Source organism: Phalangium opilio, unplaced genomic scaffold (assembly GCF_054372755.1).
Source record: "Phalangium opilio isolate 3A_F unplaced genomic scaffold, DU_Popi_V2 ptg000002l_1, whole genome shotgun sequence".
NCBI lineage: Eukaryota > Metazoa > Arthropoda > Arachnida > Opiliones > Phalangiidae > Phalangium > Phalangium opilio.
Window position 1 is genome coordinate 8997677 of NW_028324144.1, and position 14425 is coordinate 9012101.

Sequence of the window (14425 nt, forward strand, 5' to 3'; positions counted from 1 at the left end):
TTTCCTTATGAGTGTTACTGAACGCAGCCTGAATATCGTTGAGGTGAAACGAGACAATAGTGTTTATACTGCAAACCATTTGTGAAAGTAGGGTTAACAGTTGAGGCGTAGACAATTGGACACAAAGGTTAGGTTATGTCTCTCCTACAGTTATACACTTCATTTCCTGTTTTTTTCCATTGACTCATTTCCATGTGTCCAAGACATATCTTTATTGGATGTAAAATGCCGTCTGCTTTACTGTATATTTGCTATGCTTGGAATACTACTTTAATAATTCGTAAATTTTTACTTCAAAAAAAGAGAAATAATTCTATATCTTGTTTGTAGTAGTAGCAGTCCTCTTGACTCGGAGAGGTAATATTTTGGTTTTTCCAACTTGTTTACATTGTTATTTATTTACGGCAGAGAAGAATCGAAAATTCTCTGCTAGCGCGATGCGATCGCAGCTACAGAAAACTTAACCGTAAAGGCCAATCAGGGAGAGGCTTATGATTTGAACTTCGGTGGAGATTACAATCTTCTGACACTATTAACTAGTATGTTTTCCGTTGTTATTTATAAGCAATGGAAAATCTATCAGCAACTCTTTGCAACCTTTGAAAGTTTCGAATTGTACTCGATAGAATTTAAGTTGATCCCATAATGGCGATGAATGGGATTGCCCAATTTTTCAAAAACAGGTAAAATTGCATTTTCAAATTGTGATATAGTGGATGTCGAGTCTAAAATTAGTAATTTATTGTAGGTATGCCAATGGAAGTTCCATAAACGTTATGACAATAAAGGTGAGTTTATCATCAGTCTGTGGCGTTGTTAAAACGAAAACTAAATCGCTTTCCCATCGACAATTACACTTTCATTTCCTGTCAGGAATATTTGCATTCGAAAACCCATAAAGAACAGTTCATGTTCGTGGTGGAATATTTAGAACGAATCTTCAACGTGAAGTAAATTTCATTTTTTGAGTTTGATTCAATTGTTATTTGGAACGAGCGAAAAAGAATTGCCTTGGTGCAATTATCTTCGTTGCATGGCTAGTTAAACCAAATGGGTGTGCGAAAAATGGAAGACTCCATTAAAGTCGAATATATATTAACAGAAGTAAATGAACCGAAGTTACTTAAGACTCTAAAAACTGTCCAACACATTTGACATAACGCGGGGCTTTAAAAAAGCAGAACCTTTCATCCCCCCCCTCGTCCTTCGCAGATTTATTGCAGAGGATTCTGGGACCAAAGACTATAAGTGACTGTGCCATTTAAGCCCGACTATATAGTCTTTGTTCCGGTATTTCAGTTGTTTTGAAAAAGTCGTCTGCTTGATCAAATTGATCTTGACGTCCAAGGCTTAGGCCTAGTACCTGTTGATTACTTGCCGTTTCGGAACTGTATACTTTGCAAATGTCTTTCCCTATTGGTTATAAAGGTAATCCGGCATTGTGCTTAGATGAATTTCCCTCGGAATCGTCATTATTAGAATTAGATTTCACCGTTTTTTTAGTCAAAGATAAATCTCTTAAGAAACATTGTGTGGCAACGGTGGCTATGCAAAGGCTTATCTTGAACTTTGATTTTTTGGCGAGATTCGACTCTATTTGTTTCTATATGACACATTACCAATTTTTTTTTGTTGAACTTTCGCTTCTAAGTAAAAATTGCACTGGGTGCTAACATTTTTGAACGACAAAACCATATCTTATTCCAATTCTTCATCGATAAAGAATAAATCTTCTCCGAAGGAATCCGCCATTTTAAAATATACAAATTTCCGACAACCGACTTCCGTTTCCACACAGCGACCGTTTGGTGGCGTTTTTAGAATAACGGCGCTTGAGAATGGGGTGCAGGAATGGGGGTTAAATAAGGGGGATTATAAGTAACTTGTGTTTAACGAAGAAGCAATGGGACTCCAGTAACTTCGGTTCATTTACTTCTGATATTAATCAAAGTGAAATAGTAATTAAATTTAATTTTAATCAATCAGATATTTCTGTAAAAGTTTAGTTAATCGTGTCACTCACTCACTCTATGACTTGATTTAACGTTTACGAAGCTATAAACGAATTAACTTTTCAATGGACATCTACTATTCAATTGGTATTCGAACCTGAGCCGATTTCGCACCCCTTAAAACTACCAAATAGTGATTTACTAGAGAATGGCTGTTTTTTCGAATGTGATCAAAAACTCAACTTACGGACTACAAAATTATGATAAAATCTTGTTGAACACAAGTATTTTTCCCCCCTATGATTTTAGGGTGAATTTCAGAGAGCATATAGTTACGTACATTGAATTTCGTCATTACATTTCCGGAGAATCTTATTTCTTCAACGTAAGGGATTTTAAAATTTTGAAAGTTCCAAAATACATTGCATAAAAAATTAACATTTACATTGAATTTAGAACGCGCATGTTATCATGTTTAACATGCAAGGCTCATTTTTCGAAGGTCGGCTGGACCATTTCACTCCGTCTCCGCCCTATCGAACGGTTAAAACAATTATCGTGTCCCAACCCCAACTGACAGTCACGCCCACTTCCTGGTCCTTCTTAAATATGGACCCCGAAGTAGGAATGCTCATTAGCAAGCTACGCCCAAGTCATTTAAATATATTGTTGGTTCTATTAGGTGGAGATTTCAATGGTGTCAACCTTGGTTCTTCTGTCAGTTTTGCTCGTCATTCACTCGATACTAACCAACAAATACAAATCGTTGCCCACCAGAAAAGCCGTCAAGAAATTGGCCCGAGAAACGCTGGAAAATGTCTGGGAGAACGCGTCCCTCTTGTGCGCCGAACGTAAGGATTTAAGTACTCCCTAATATTTGAAAATAATTCATTTATGCTCTAGCCAGTTTCGTACGATTGATTCAATTCTTATTGGGATTGTGTTCCCTTTATCTCATCTTCCCCATCTCACTTGGAGTACAAAAATCAAGCTTTCCGCTAAACCATCTTCAGTGCTTAATTCAGACAGTCAGGTAGCAGTTGTATTTTACTTGGGAAAATTTGCCAAGTTTGATTTTTCAAGTGGAATAACTTAAATTTGTTTAAAAAAGAATATTTAGCTTGTCATATAAAAATTCTGAGACTAAGGTCAATTAGATTTATTAATTTAATTGAAGGAAAAATTTAAAAATATGTTGCCGACATTATGTTACATTAGGCAGACCATTAGCGACTAATAGCTTGTTCTAATAAACACTACCTTTTAGCAACATTTTTCCTATATATTGACTTAATGATTTCAATTAAATTATTTAAGTTAATTACCAGGAAATGCAATCTGTATGATTTTGAAGATATTTAACTGTAATAATAATTATTTTAATTATATTTAATTATATTTAATTATATTTAATTATATTTAATTATATTTAACTGTAATAGTAATTATTTTGATTCAAATTCCTTCACACAGGGAAGAAATTACACTGATTACATGATTGTTTAATATGCAAGTGGAAACAGTCGTTTTAACAGTATTAGTTGTAATTGAAGGATGACAAAACAGTTGAAGTTTCTTCATCTTCTATAAAATCTAGTTCTTTTCTATTAAGACATGTTTCTCCACAACCACAAAGGTCCTTGCAAGGCAGAACATTTTTAACACAACCGCACGCCCTAGTTATACAGTTTTTTTTGCAAGAGCATTTCCGCAGTGATAACAGGGCTTCCGGTGCTGGAGGCAAAGTGCATTTCTGCGGCACAAACGTTCCGTCTAATTCTTCCCATCCATATTCAACCGGTGACGGAAACGTTGGTAATGGCTCTACGGATTGTTTCAAAACTATTGTTTGTAAATATGCTCTCTTCGTGTGGGGAACTAATGTAGCTAAAGTGGGTGGAAGTTGTCTCCCTTCTTTTCCAGATTTTGCAAACATTTCCCATCGTAGTTGTTTTAGAGATTTCGGGCAGTTAACAGCACTACTCTTGTATAGGAGGCAATCGTATCTTTCCATTTGCTTCATTACGTTTCCTGAAATCTGGTCTGTGGTTCCAAAGAGTGAAAACGCGTCTAATATGTCGCTGTCACTTTCGAGAAATGCTTTAAAATTTGACTTGACACCCTTGGTTGCGAAGCATCCGGTACTAACGCAGCCTTTGAAAACATACCAGCCAATTAAAGCTAAAGCGCGTTTTGGTCCCAGTCGATGGTACAAATCGCTTATTTTGAAACTATCTTTGTTTCGGTTCATCCTTGTGTTCGAAGGTATTTGACTGTAGAAACCAGTCAGAAAGACTAAAATATCGGTGTCTAAAGAATAAACAACCAGTTCCGGGTGCGGATATTTTCTCGCGACATCTATAGCGTGAAGTATTATTTGTTGGTCGGCTTCTTCCAAAGTGTGTCGCCCTTGCTTCATCTTTTCAATATTAAGAACTTCAGTCAAGGGGCGGTTCCATGTTTGCCTCAATATTGCCATCGTCGCCATTGCTACCGAAGCATACCGGACCGGTGCTTTATGACAAATGTTGGGATTGACTGGTTTTGAGCATTTCAAATAATTAATCTTCATTAAATTAGGCATGTTTTTCCTTTGTTCCAAGGGAAGGAAAGAAATTTTCTTCCCAAGAACTGGTTCTTGGCTGGAATCACTTAGTTTTTGGGCAATTAATAGATCGGCCCCGTGAAAGGATCCAGCATCACTTCCAAAGTATATATTGTCAATAGCAAAGACTGCTCTGATTCCTTTTTTAACAAAGGGTGGTATTAACATTGTTGAGTTTGTCGGTTACTCAAAACGTTAAGAACTTTTACCTCGACAACTCATTATGTAATAAAATGACTTTATTAATAAAAGAACAAACAAACAACTATCACCGATCGTGACCCACGGAACAAGACCCCGATTCTTTAGGGAGTATTAGTTTAAATAGTATAGAATAGGCCAAAAAACTATTATTACATTAACAAAGCTTAAGAGTTACATACATAAAAAACTATTGATTAACAAGCTTAAGAGTTACATTCATAAAAAACTATTTAGATCGGATTCATAACATCTCCCTTTCTCGAGGAAGCGAAGCGCGAGATGAGGTATAGCATCGCTGGCTCGGATTGACTTGAAGACGCGATGGCTTGCGAACTTCGCGGCCCGACCGGCGCGGGATGGTGTCCGGATCCTCGTCGACCGCGTCGTGCGGCAAATTAAATTGAACATGACGTTCCGGGTTTTCCGTGACTTCCAACGGTTCCGTACATGGTGTTAATTGGAACGAATCCATGATAATAGAATAAGGGTCGCTGCTTTCTTCTGCCTCAGCCCTATGCTGAAGATGATTTGCATGAAAGGCACGAGAAACTCCATCCTGGAGTTGAACTGTATACACGAGCCCTCGGGATTTTGTTACCCGACCGGCAGTCCAAGTGGGTACTAAGGCGTTCCTTGCCCAGACCAGATCACCAGCATTAAAACGGCGAAGACGTGCCCCATGTCGTCGGTTAAACTGGCGCTCCATTTCCATGTCACGGACAGCGACGTGCTTGGCCGGTGGACGAAGAAGGTCCAAGGACGTTCTGAGTTTGCGTCCAAGGAATAGTTCCGCAGGAGTCTGACCTTGAATACGGTCATTTGGCGTAGTCCGGTACGTCGTAAGGAAAACTTCCAACAGCTCTTGAACCTTGCCTTGGCCTTCAAGCTTCAGTAGTGCCCGTTTAAACGTATCCACAAATCGTTCCACTTGGCCATTTGACTGTGGATGATACGGTGGCGAAAAGACATGCTGAATGCCGTGACTTGCGCAGAACGTAGCAAAGGCTTCTGAGGTAAATTGTGGACCATTATCACTAACGAGAGTGTCTGGAAGTCCATAACGAGCGACAAGGCCTCTTAGAATCTTTGTCGTAGCGTCTGTAGTTGTAGACCTCGTTAGGAAGATTTCCGGAAATTTAGAATAGGCATCCACGACCAGTAGGAAATAGTCCCCATGATGTGGTCCTGCATAGTCTATGTGGATCCTCTCCCACGGACGTGACGCTTTAGGCCAAGACTTGAGGAAGGTTTTGGTCGGTAGTTTGGCTGCTAGAGCGCATTTGGCACAGGAACGGACCAATTCTTCAGCTTGCTGATCCATGAATGGCCAGTACGCGTAGCGTCGAGCTAAGGACTTCATACGATTAATGCCAGGGTGTCCGTTATGGAGAAGTTCCAAAACTTTTCGTTGGAGCAGCTTCGGGACGACAATACGATCGTCAAATAGAAGACAATCCTCTTGTAAGGCCAATTGATTACGTCGACGAAAGAATTGTTGAAGCTCGTCGTTGCCTTTGCCGAACCCCAAGGATCGAGAATCTGGCCAGCGGGTTTTTGTAAAGTGCATGACCCGTTGCAGGAGATCATCAGCTCTAGTGGCGGCCTGGATGTCCTTATATGTCAACGGGAGGTGCCGAATAGTTGCCCGCATATCAGAGTCAACTTGAATGTGGGCGATAATGACCTCGTCTTCTGTCGACTTCTGAGATGATATCAAGTGAGACAACGCATCCGCCTGACCGAAGATAGTCGTTCCGCGGTACTCAATGCGAAAATCATACGCAAGGAGGATAACAGCCCAGCGCTGAAGTCGATTAGCAGAGTGTATAGGTACTCCCTTCTTGCTGCCAAAGATAGAAACCAAAGGTTTGTGATCCGTAAGTAAGGTAAAATGCCGGCCGTAAAGCATTTTGTGAAATTTCTTGACGGCGAAAACCAGTGCTAAGCCTTCCTTCTCGATTTGCCCATAATTACGTTCGGCTGGTAGTAACGACCGTGAGGCATGGGTTACGGCTTTCTCGGTCCCATCCGGGAAGACGTGAAGCAGAACAGCCCCAATTCCTTGTTCAGACGCATCGGCGGCTACGATGATGTCCAGGGTTGGATCATAATGCGTGAGAAGCAGATCAGACTGTAAGATCCCTTTCAGATCATCAAACGCCTTTTGGCAACGTGGGGACCAGTGCCATGGTTGAGACTTCTGCAACAACGCGTCCAGTGGCGCCCGTATTTGACGCATGTTGCTTACGAAGGCCTGATAGTAATTGATCATGCCCAGATATGCGCGAAGCCCAGGAACGTCGGTAGGTTCTGGCATATGAGTGAGAGCGTCGATCTTAGCTGGATCTGGTCTTCTTCCCGTTTTGTCGATTATCATGCCCAGATACTTAATTGAAGGCTTGAACAAAGAGCATTTCTCCAGGCGCAAACGGAAACCAAAACTTTGAATCCGTGAAAGAACCTGCCGCAAATGATCTCTATGATCCTTGACGTTCTTGCTTGCCACAATGATGTCATCCAAATAACCCGCAGCAAAGGGTAGCCCGGCGAGCATGTTGTCCATAATCTTTTGGAAGATAGCTGGAGCTGTCTTAATTCCAAAGGATAACCTTTGAAACTGGAACATTCCGCGGTGGGTAGAGATTCCGCATAGACGTTTTGACGGATCGTCCAGCTCGACTTGGAGATACGCATCCGATAGGTCGAGTTGGGAAAATACTTGACCGCCATTGAGAGTGGAGAAAATATCTTCCGGTAATGGGAGTGGATGATGGTTTGGTCGAAGAGCTTCGTTCAACCCCGTGGAGTAGTCAACGCAGAGTCGTGTCTTCCCATTCGCCTTCCGTATTACCAGAATTGGCGCTGCCCATTCGGTGTGATCGACAGGTGTAATAACGCCCAGAGTAAGTAATCGGTCTATTTCGGCATCTACCACCTCCCGTGAAGCGTATGGGACTGGCCTGGCCCGACAGAAAACAGGCACTGCCCCCTCAATGACCTCTAGACTGGCTTTTACTGTCGTACAGCGGCCTAAGCCATCTGCGAAGACATCCGGGAAATCGTTCCGCAGGGACGTGAGGTCATCTTCCTGCCGCTGTAGCATGCAAGGGCTCAGAGACTGGAACGGTCGTCGTAGTTGATCAAGGAGCCCGAACACGTCCAGTGTTCCTACGCCTAGAAGTTTTAAGGCCCCGTTCTTGGCCAGAAAGAACGACTGTTTGGCTTTGATGGGACCCAGTTGAAACGTCGCCAGACCCTTTCCAAGGAAGGAAGCAGTAGTTCCATCAAAGAAAAGGCCAACATCCTCGCAGGGTTGCAGTGACGGCCTTCCTATAGCTTCGTAAGTCGTTTCATCAATGATATTAGCTTCTGCACCGCTATCCATTAGGAATTCGACAGGCACTCCATTGACTAAGATCTTCCCCGTGATTAGTCTTGACCCCTGAACGGAGTTGAGGCGTAACGTTGGAACCGCGAGGCAATTGACCCGTCTGCGGGACCTCCTGGGGAATTGTTTATGTATCCGCCACTTCTCGCATTGACTTTCCAAGTGGCCCTCCTTGGCACACTTGTGACAGACGTTATGTGTATAGGGGCAGTCCCGGATCCAATGCAATTCCCCGCATCGATAGCAAGGAGAGGGTGGTGGTTTGAGAGATCCACTTCCGCTTGCGGAGCTGGTCGGTGAGCCGGACCGTGGAGCACGAGACCGCGCACGGCTTCGAGATGGCTTCCCCTTTGGACGCTTAGTGGTAGACTGGACAACATTAAGTCGGGCCGTGCGGTCTTGAAACACGGTCTGCTCGGATTTGGTGGCTACCACAGTTAAGATATCCTCGATAACTGATTCTAGCGCCACGGAGGCTTCTGTGTTTAAGCGTTGCAGAATCCGTGTCCGGATAGTTTCGTCCTCAGGTCGAGATAACCCAGAGAGAGCAATCAGAATCCCAAACTGTTCTTCCGTGAGGTCGCCGAAATTAAAACGTTTAAGCTGATACTTGACGCGGTTGAAATAGCGCGCGTAGTCTTCGTCCAAGCTTCGTTGAATACGCATGGTGTTAAACCGTTCGATGAATAGCGTATGCGTTTTACCGAAGAGCTTGCGCAGGTGTGTAATTGTTTGGTCGAGGTCGAAATCTGTCGGTTCCTTGGGAGAGCAGAACTTGTCATACTCATTGAATGCTTCCATCGACAGCTTGGCAAGGAGACACTTGACTTTAGTTTCGTCATCCATAGTCGGGGCATTGACATCCAAAGAGTACTGGAACCGCTTAAGCCATTGATCCAAATTGGAACCATCGTCCTCCGGACTGAAAAGAGGAACGTCGATGGCATTGAAACGCGGTGGGCTGACCACAGAATCCTTATCCTGCAAGCCCGTAGTGCGAGGAAGCAGAGTATCAAGTAGCTCGTCGTGACGCTTCCCCGATTCCGCATTCTGCTTGATAAGTACGCTCAAGAGGTCTTCCAGAGTAGACATTACTAGAAGAAGGTAATGTAGAGTTCACGCCCAAGGCCGATATCTCGCCTCCGTCGCCACTGTTGAGTTTGTCGGTTACTCAAAACGTTAAGAACTTTTACCTCGACAACTCATTATGTAATAAAATGACTTTATTAATAAAAGAACAAACAAACAACTATCACCGATCGTGACCCACGGAACAAGACCCCGATTCTTTAGGGAGTATTAGTTTAAATAGTATAGAATAGGCCAAAAAACTATTATTACATTAACAAAGCTTAAGAGTTACATACATAAAAAACTATTGATTAACAAGCTTAAGAGTTACATTCATAAAAAACTATTTAGATCGGATTCATAACAAACATGCCACTGTTCCCCAATTTCGTCTCAGTGATAATTAAATCATTCAGGTTTCTTGTTATTCTTTGGACGTTTTCGTAAGTCACTGACAGATTTAAATCGTGAAACATTTCCAAATCTTGTTTTGATCTATTCCGCTGGTAAAGCATTAATGCGGTTCCGACCGATAATGGAGTTTCTTGTTTCTTTTGAAATCCTGCAGTGTTTGATAATGATTGATATTCAACTTGCCGTTTAGATTTGAAGCATGAGACAACGTGTTGAGCCAATATTTTAGAAGATGTGAATGCTTCTTCACTTCGTTTGCCAACAAGCGTATTTTTAACACCAACTACGATCCATTCCATGAGTTGTTGAAGTTTGATTGGAGTTTCAAAGTCTGCGAAGGATCCGTTGAATTTCCACTCTTTCATTTCAGTTATTTCTCGTCTGATTATTTTAGGTGCTTTCATGATACATGCAATATCGTTTTCGGTACATTCCTTATAATATTCTTCTAATATTAGGTTTTTAGTGTTGGAATAAAGAACAATTTCGGGTTTTGGCCCTCTTTTTATAAACTCGATATCTTCTATGTTTATTTGCAAGAGAGACTTGATATGACGCTTGAAATGGTTTTCGGGATCGTACGGAACTCCTTTCTCATCCAGTAATGATTTGTACTTAAGATCAAGAGAGTTCATATCGACATGGGGTTTGGGACAGGTTTCAGTTGGTGACAATGCGTGTCTAACAATGTTAATTAATTTCAAGTTACAAATGGCTCTTTCAACTTGCATGTCGGGAATTATTTCTCCAGCGTTTGTACTTAATTCTACATTTCTTGTTTCGCCACGAAGACAGTCGCGGTGATATCGCATATTTTGGGCGAAAGCGTCTTTATCTTCAAACAAAAATGATAATCTTGCACGAACAGTTTCGCTTTGACTGAAATTGTTAATTAAAAGGAATTTTTTCCCCATATCGTCAGAACTAACTTTAAGCGTTTCCGCGTTACTTAATACTTGACAAAAAATGCACAGATTTTCATTAAATGGAGTTCGAACGCGTTTTTGAGTTTCACAAATTGACACATTAGACGTTGAAGTTTGTTGTTGTTGTTCACTATAGCTTGGTCTTCCTCTTTTTTTGGTTATAGCTGTTGTTTCCGTGGCATTTGCTTGTTGCTGCTCGTGGTATTGTAAGTTTGCTTTGTTACAAAATGCCTTGTAGCACTTGCCATGGTATAACACCGCCACGATTTCGGAGAAAGATGTAGACTGAATGCGATCGAATGACTCCACATTTTTCCCCAAAGAATGCCATCGAGATGAATAGTTCTTAATTGTGACTAGAGATTCGTCAGTAACTTTAGAAATTTGACCAACGCCTTCTTTGTTGCAAATTAAACACACTTTCCCTCTCGAAAATTCCATTTTACTAAAACTAATTTTGAAATATCACTGAAGGCAACGATTTAAAAAATTCTGAGTATAGTGAAATGCTCAAACTAGTGCTTAAGCGAACTCACGTGCCCGAAAACATGGGATGACGAAACCAAAACTGAAACTAAAAAGTTACTCTCCTCTTGTCGAGGGGGAAACCACTAAGAAAATTTTGTACACCTGATTTCAGATTTCAAATGACTTCAATTGAACTATCATAGACTTCATTTGACTTCAAAGACTTCACTAACTGTATTTGATTTCAAATGACTTCAATAAAATTTATAAAGACTTCAAGAGACTTCAATATAATTTATAAAGACTTCAAGAGACTTCAATATAATTTATAAAGACTTCAAGAGATTTCAATATAATTTATAAAGACTTCAAGTGACTTCAGTATAATTTATAGACTTCAATATGACTTCAACATAATTTATAGACTTCAATATAGTTTGTAAAGATTTCAAGTGACTTCAACATAATTTAAAGACTTCAAGTGACTTCAATATAATATGTGAAGACTTCTAGTGACTTCAACAGAATTTATAGACTAAAGCCGATTTCTATTTTTTCTCAAGACTTCATTAAATTGCAATAATTGAAAAGTATCTATGTACTTTGCAATTAAGTACTACGGTGCAGAGCAACCGAAAGCAAATATCAATGCCGAATTATATGGCGCAGATACAAGCCCGAATAGTTTTGGTCCTTTTGATCGCCGCTTATGTCTCACTCGCAAGAATTCTGCGCCGGGAAAAATATGATCACGTGATCGGTCGCCATTTACGGAAAGATTTTTTTATGGCATAGCTAACTCGATCACGTTCGTGAGTGCGTGGGCTGTGTTTTTCAGGTGATTATCGTCTGATTCATACTCGGATTCATGGCTTAGAGAACTAGATGGCGCAATTTTTAAATAGGCAGCTTTTATGTCGTATTCTCTGACTTTTTATTATTTTCTTACACGTTTCGAAATTAAGGTTCCCAATTTAGTTAAATAATAGTTTATTAAGCCAATAGGTGATTATATAAAGTATTTGGTCTTGCCAAGAAGTTATATCAGTATCTCAGAGAGAAGGTATAAGATGCCTTTGTATTCGCGCGCCTTAGTCCCAGTCCCCCTTTCAAAATACAAGGGGGGACGTAAAAGGAGGCGCCGGGCTATTTCGCCTCTCCTCAGTCGGAAATTATGACTGTAATTTTCGTCACTCGCGTCGTCGCGCTGACGTGCGTTTTCAAGAACCAATGAGATGCTGGTTGTAATTTAGAGACGGGGATTGACTCCGGACCTACGTTTGGACTGGAGATAAAGCTGGAAATCTGGCGAATTTATACCTTCTCTCTGAGATACTAGATATAACTTCTTGGTCTTGCTATACTTGAAATCGTCATCACGCCGTGATTTTTTACGTGACTTGACACGTGATTTATAGTTAAGCCGTGGATAAAGAATGCACGAGAGGAAATTTGTTTTCAAACTATCCTACAACATGAAAACAAATTTCCTCATGCGCTTTCTTTATCCATGATCTTATGATTCTGAGCGCAATCGCCATTTCTCCAGACTAGATAAGTCACTCGATAGTGACGATTTGTTATATTTTTCAATTAACTAATCCTTCTTTATGTATTTACCCATAAAACTTAGTCACAAATAAAAATATATCGTTTACGAATATTTTTGAAAACGGTATGATTAGCCGCCGACAATAAGTCCAAAAAGGCAAAAAATACTGGGGGAAAGTGTCTGGCACGAGGGTCTGGTTGCATTGCACCCCCAAAAACGGCTGAAAATTGAGTGACCTCTGTAGAGGAGGCGTTACTCCAAAACGGACCAAGACTCTTGAAAATAATAGTTGTAGAAGAGGAAATTTCCAGCTACGATTTTTCAAAAAAAACCCCGCAAACCTTAAACAATACTATCGTATTCTTTGACTAACATAAGCTGTGTAGCTTGACCGTAAACATTAGAAGTAAAGTGCAAAAGAACCTTAAAATTTCGCTTATCACTGGTGTATGTATTTTGCCTATCAGGTGGAATATTGCTCCAATCCAAACCTATTGACCCAATCTTTAAGAAACTAAATGAGAGAAAAAAATTCATATGCAAGGAACTTCATGAGGCTTGAATAGATTTGAAACGGAATTTCAATAGACTTCATGACATTTTTAACGGATTTCCTTGAGACTTCCGAGAGACTTCGAGAGATTTCCAAGAGACTTCGCATGACTTCAAGCGATTTCCAAGGGACTTCGTATGACTTCAAGAGATTTCCAAGAGACTTCATCAGCTTCGAAAGATTTCAAGGGGACTTCGTATGACTTCAAGAGGACTTCGTATGACTTCAAGAGATTTCCAAGAGACTTCCGAGAGACTTCGAGAGATTTCCAAGAGACTTCGCATGACTTCAAGCGATTTCCAAGGGACTTCGCATGACTTCAAGGGATTCTCTATTGACTTCCTAAGACTTCCGAGATTTCAACCAAATTTTGCGATTTATAGAGACTTCAAAAATAATTTATGGACTTCAATCGTGATTTCAAAAATTTTGTACACCTGATTTCACAAGTGGTTTCCCCCTCGCCTCTTGTGAAACATAAGAGAGTGCCATCTTTTAACTATCGGCGCATTTTGAAAATAATATCAATTATAAAATATTTTCCTCTCTAGTATTTCCTACGTCGAGGATATTAACAAAAAATTATTTCAATCGTAGTAATTATTCGGGTAAATTCATTCAAATTATACCGCAATCAATAACTTATTAGTGAAGGAAAAATTTTGCTAACATGCAGTGTTTGTTAGAACTTCTATATCAGATACTATTATTTGCCTAATGTACACATAATGTCGACAACATATTTAAAATTTTTCCTTTATTTAAATTATTAAATCTAATTGACCTTGGCCTCAGAATTTTTATATGATAAGCTAAATATTTATTTTAACATGTGTTTAATCTATTCCACTTGGAAAATAAAACTTGGCAAACTTTCCCAAGTAATGTCCTAATACTTACAACTGCTACCTGACTAGAACAGAAGGGAGCCCATAATAACAGAGGGTGTGTGTCTGAGAGGTTGTAAAAAGTGACAACGCTGCACAGAAGTTAGCGTGGATATTCTAAGAGAGCGGTAGTAATTAAACTAGATTACCGATGAAAGATAATTAAACTAGATTACCGATGAAAGATAATTAAACTAGATTACCGATGAAAGATAATTAAACTAGATTACCGATGAAAGATAATTAAACTAGATTACCGATGAAAGATAATTAAACTAGATTACCGATGAAAGATAATTAAACTAGATTACCGATGAAAGATAATTAAACTAGATTACCGATGAAAGATAATTAAACTAGATTACCGATGAAAGATAATTAAACTAGATTACCGATGAAAGATAA

General features: G+C 40.0%; 1 protein-coding gene across 1 annotated transcript in view; it reads left to right on the top strand.

The window, feature by feature from the left end:
• The first annotated feature begins 500 nt into the window (after positions 1 to 500).
• The window catches only part of LOC149718685 (uncharacterized), a 30109-nt gene continuing 16184 nt past the window's right edge, over positions 501 to 14425 (top strand). Inside the window, exons 1-6 of the mRNA XM_089851134.1 lie at positions 501 to 683; positions 749 to 788; positions 874 to 950; positions 2262 to 2337; positions 2409 to 2573; positions 2635 to 2803. Of these exons, the coding sequence (XP_089707260.1) occupies positions 646 to 683; positions 749 to 788; positions 874 to 950; positions 2262 to 2337; positions 2409 to 2573; positions 2635 to 2803 (565 nt within the window). The 5' untranslated portion in view covers positions 501 to 645. The remainder of the gene's footprint in view (positions 684 to 748; positions 789 to 873; positions 951 to 2261; positions 2338 to 2408; positions 2574 to 2634; positions 2804 to 14425) is intronic.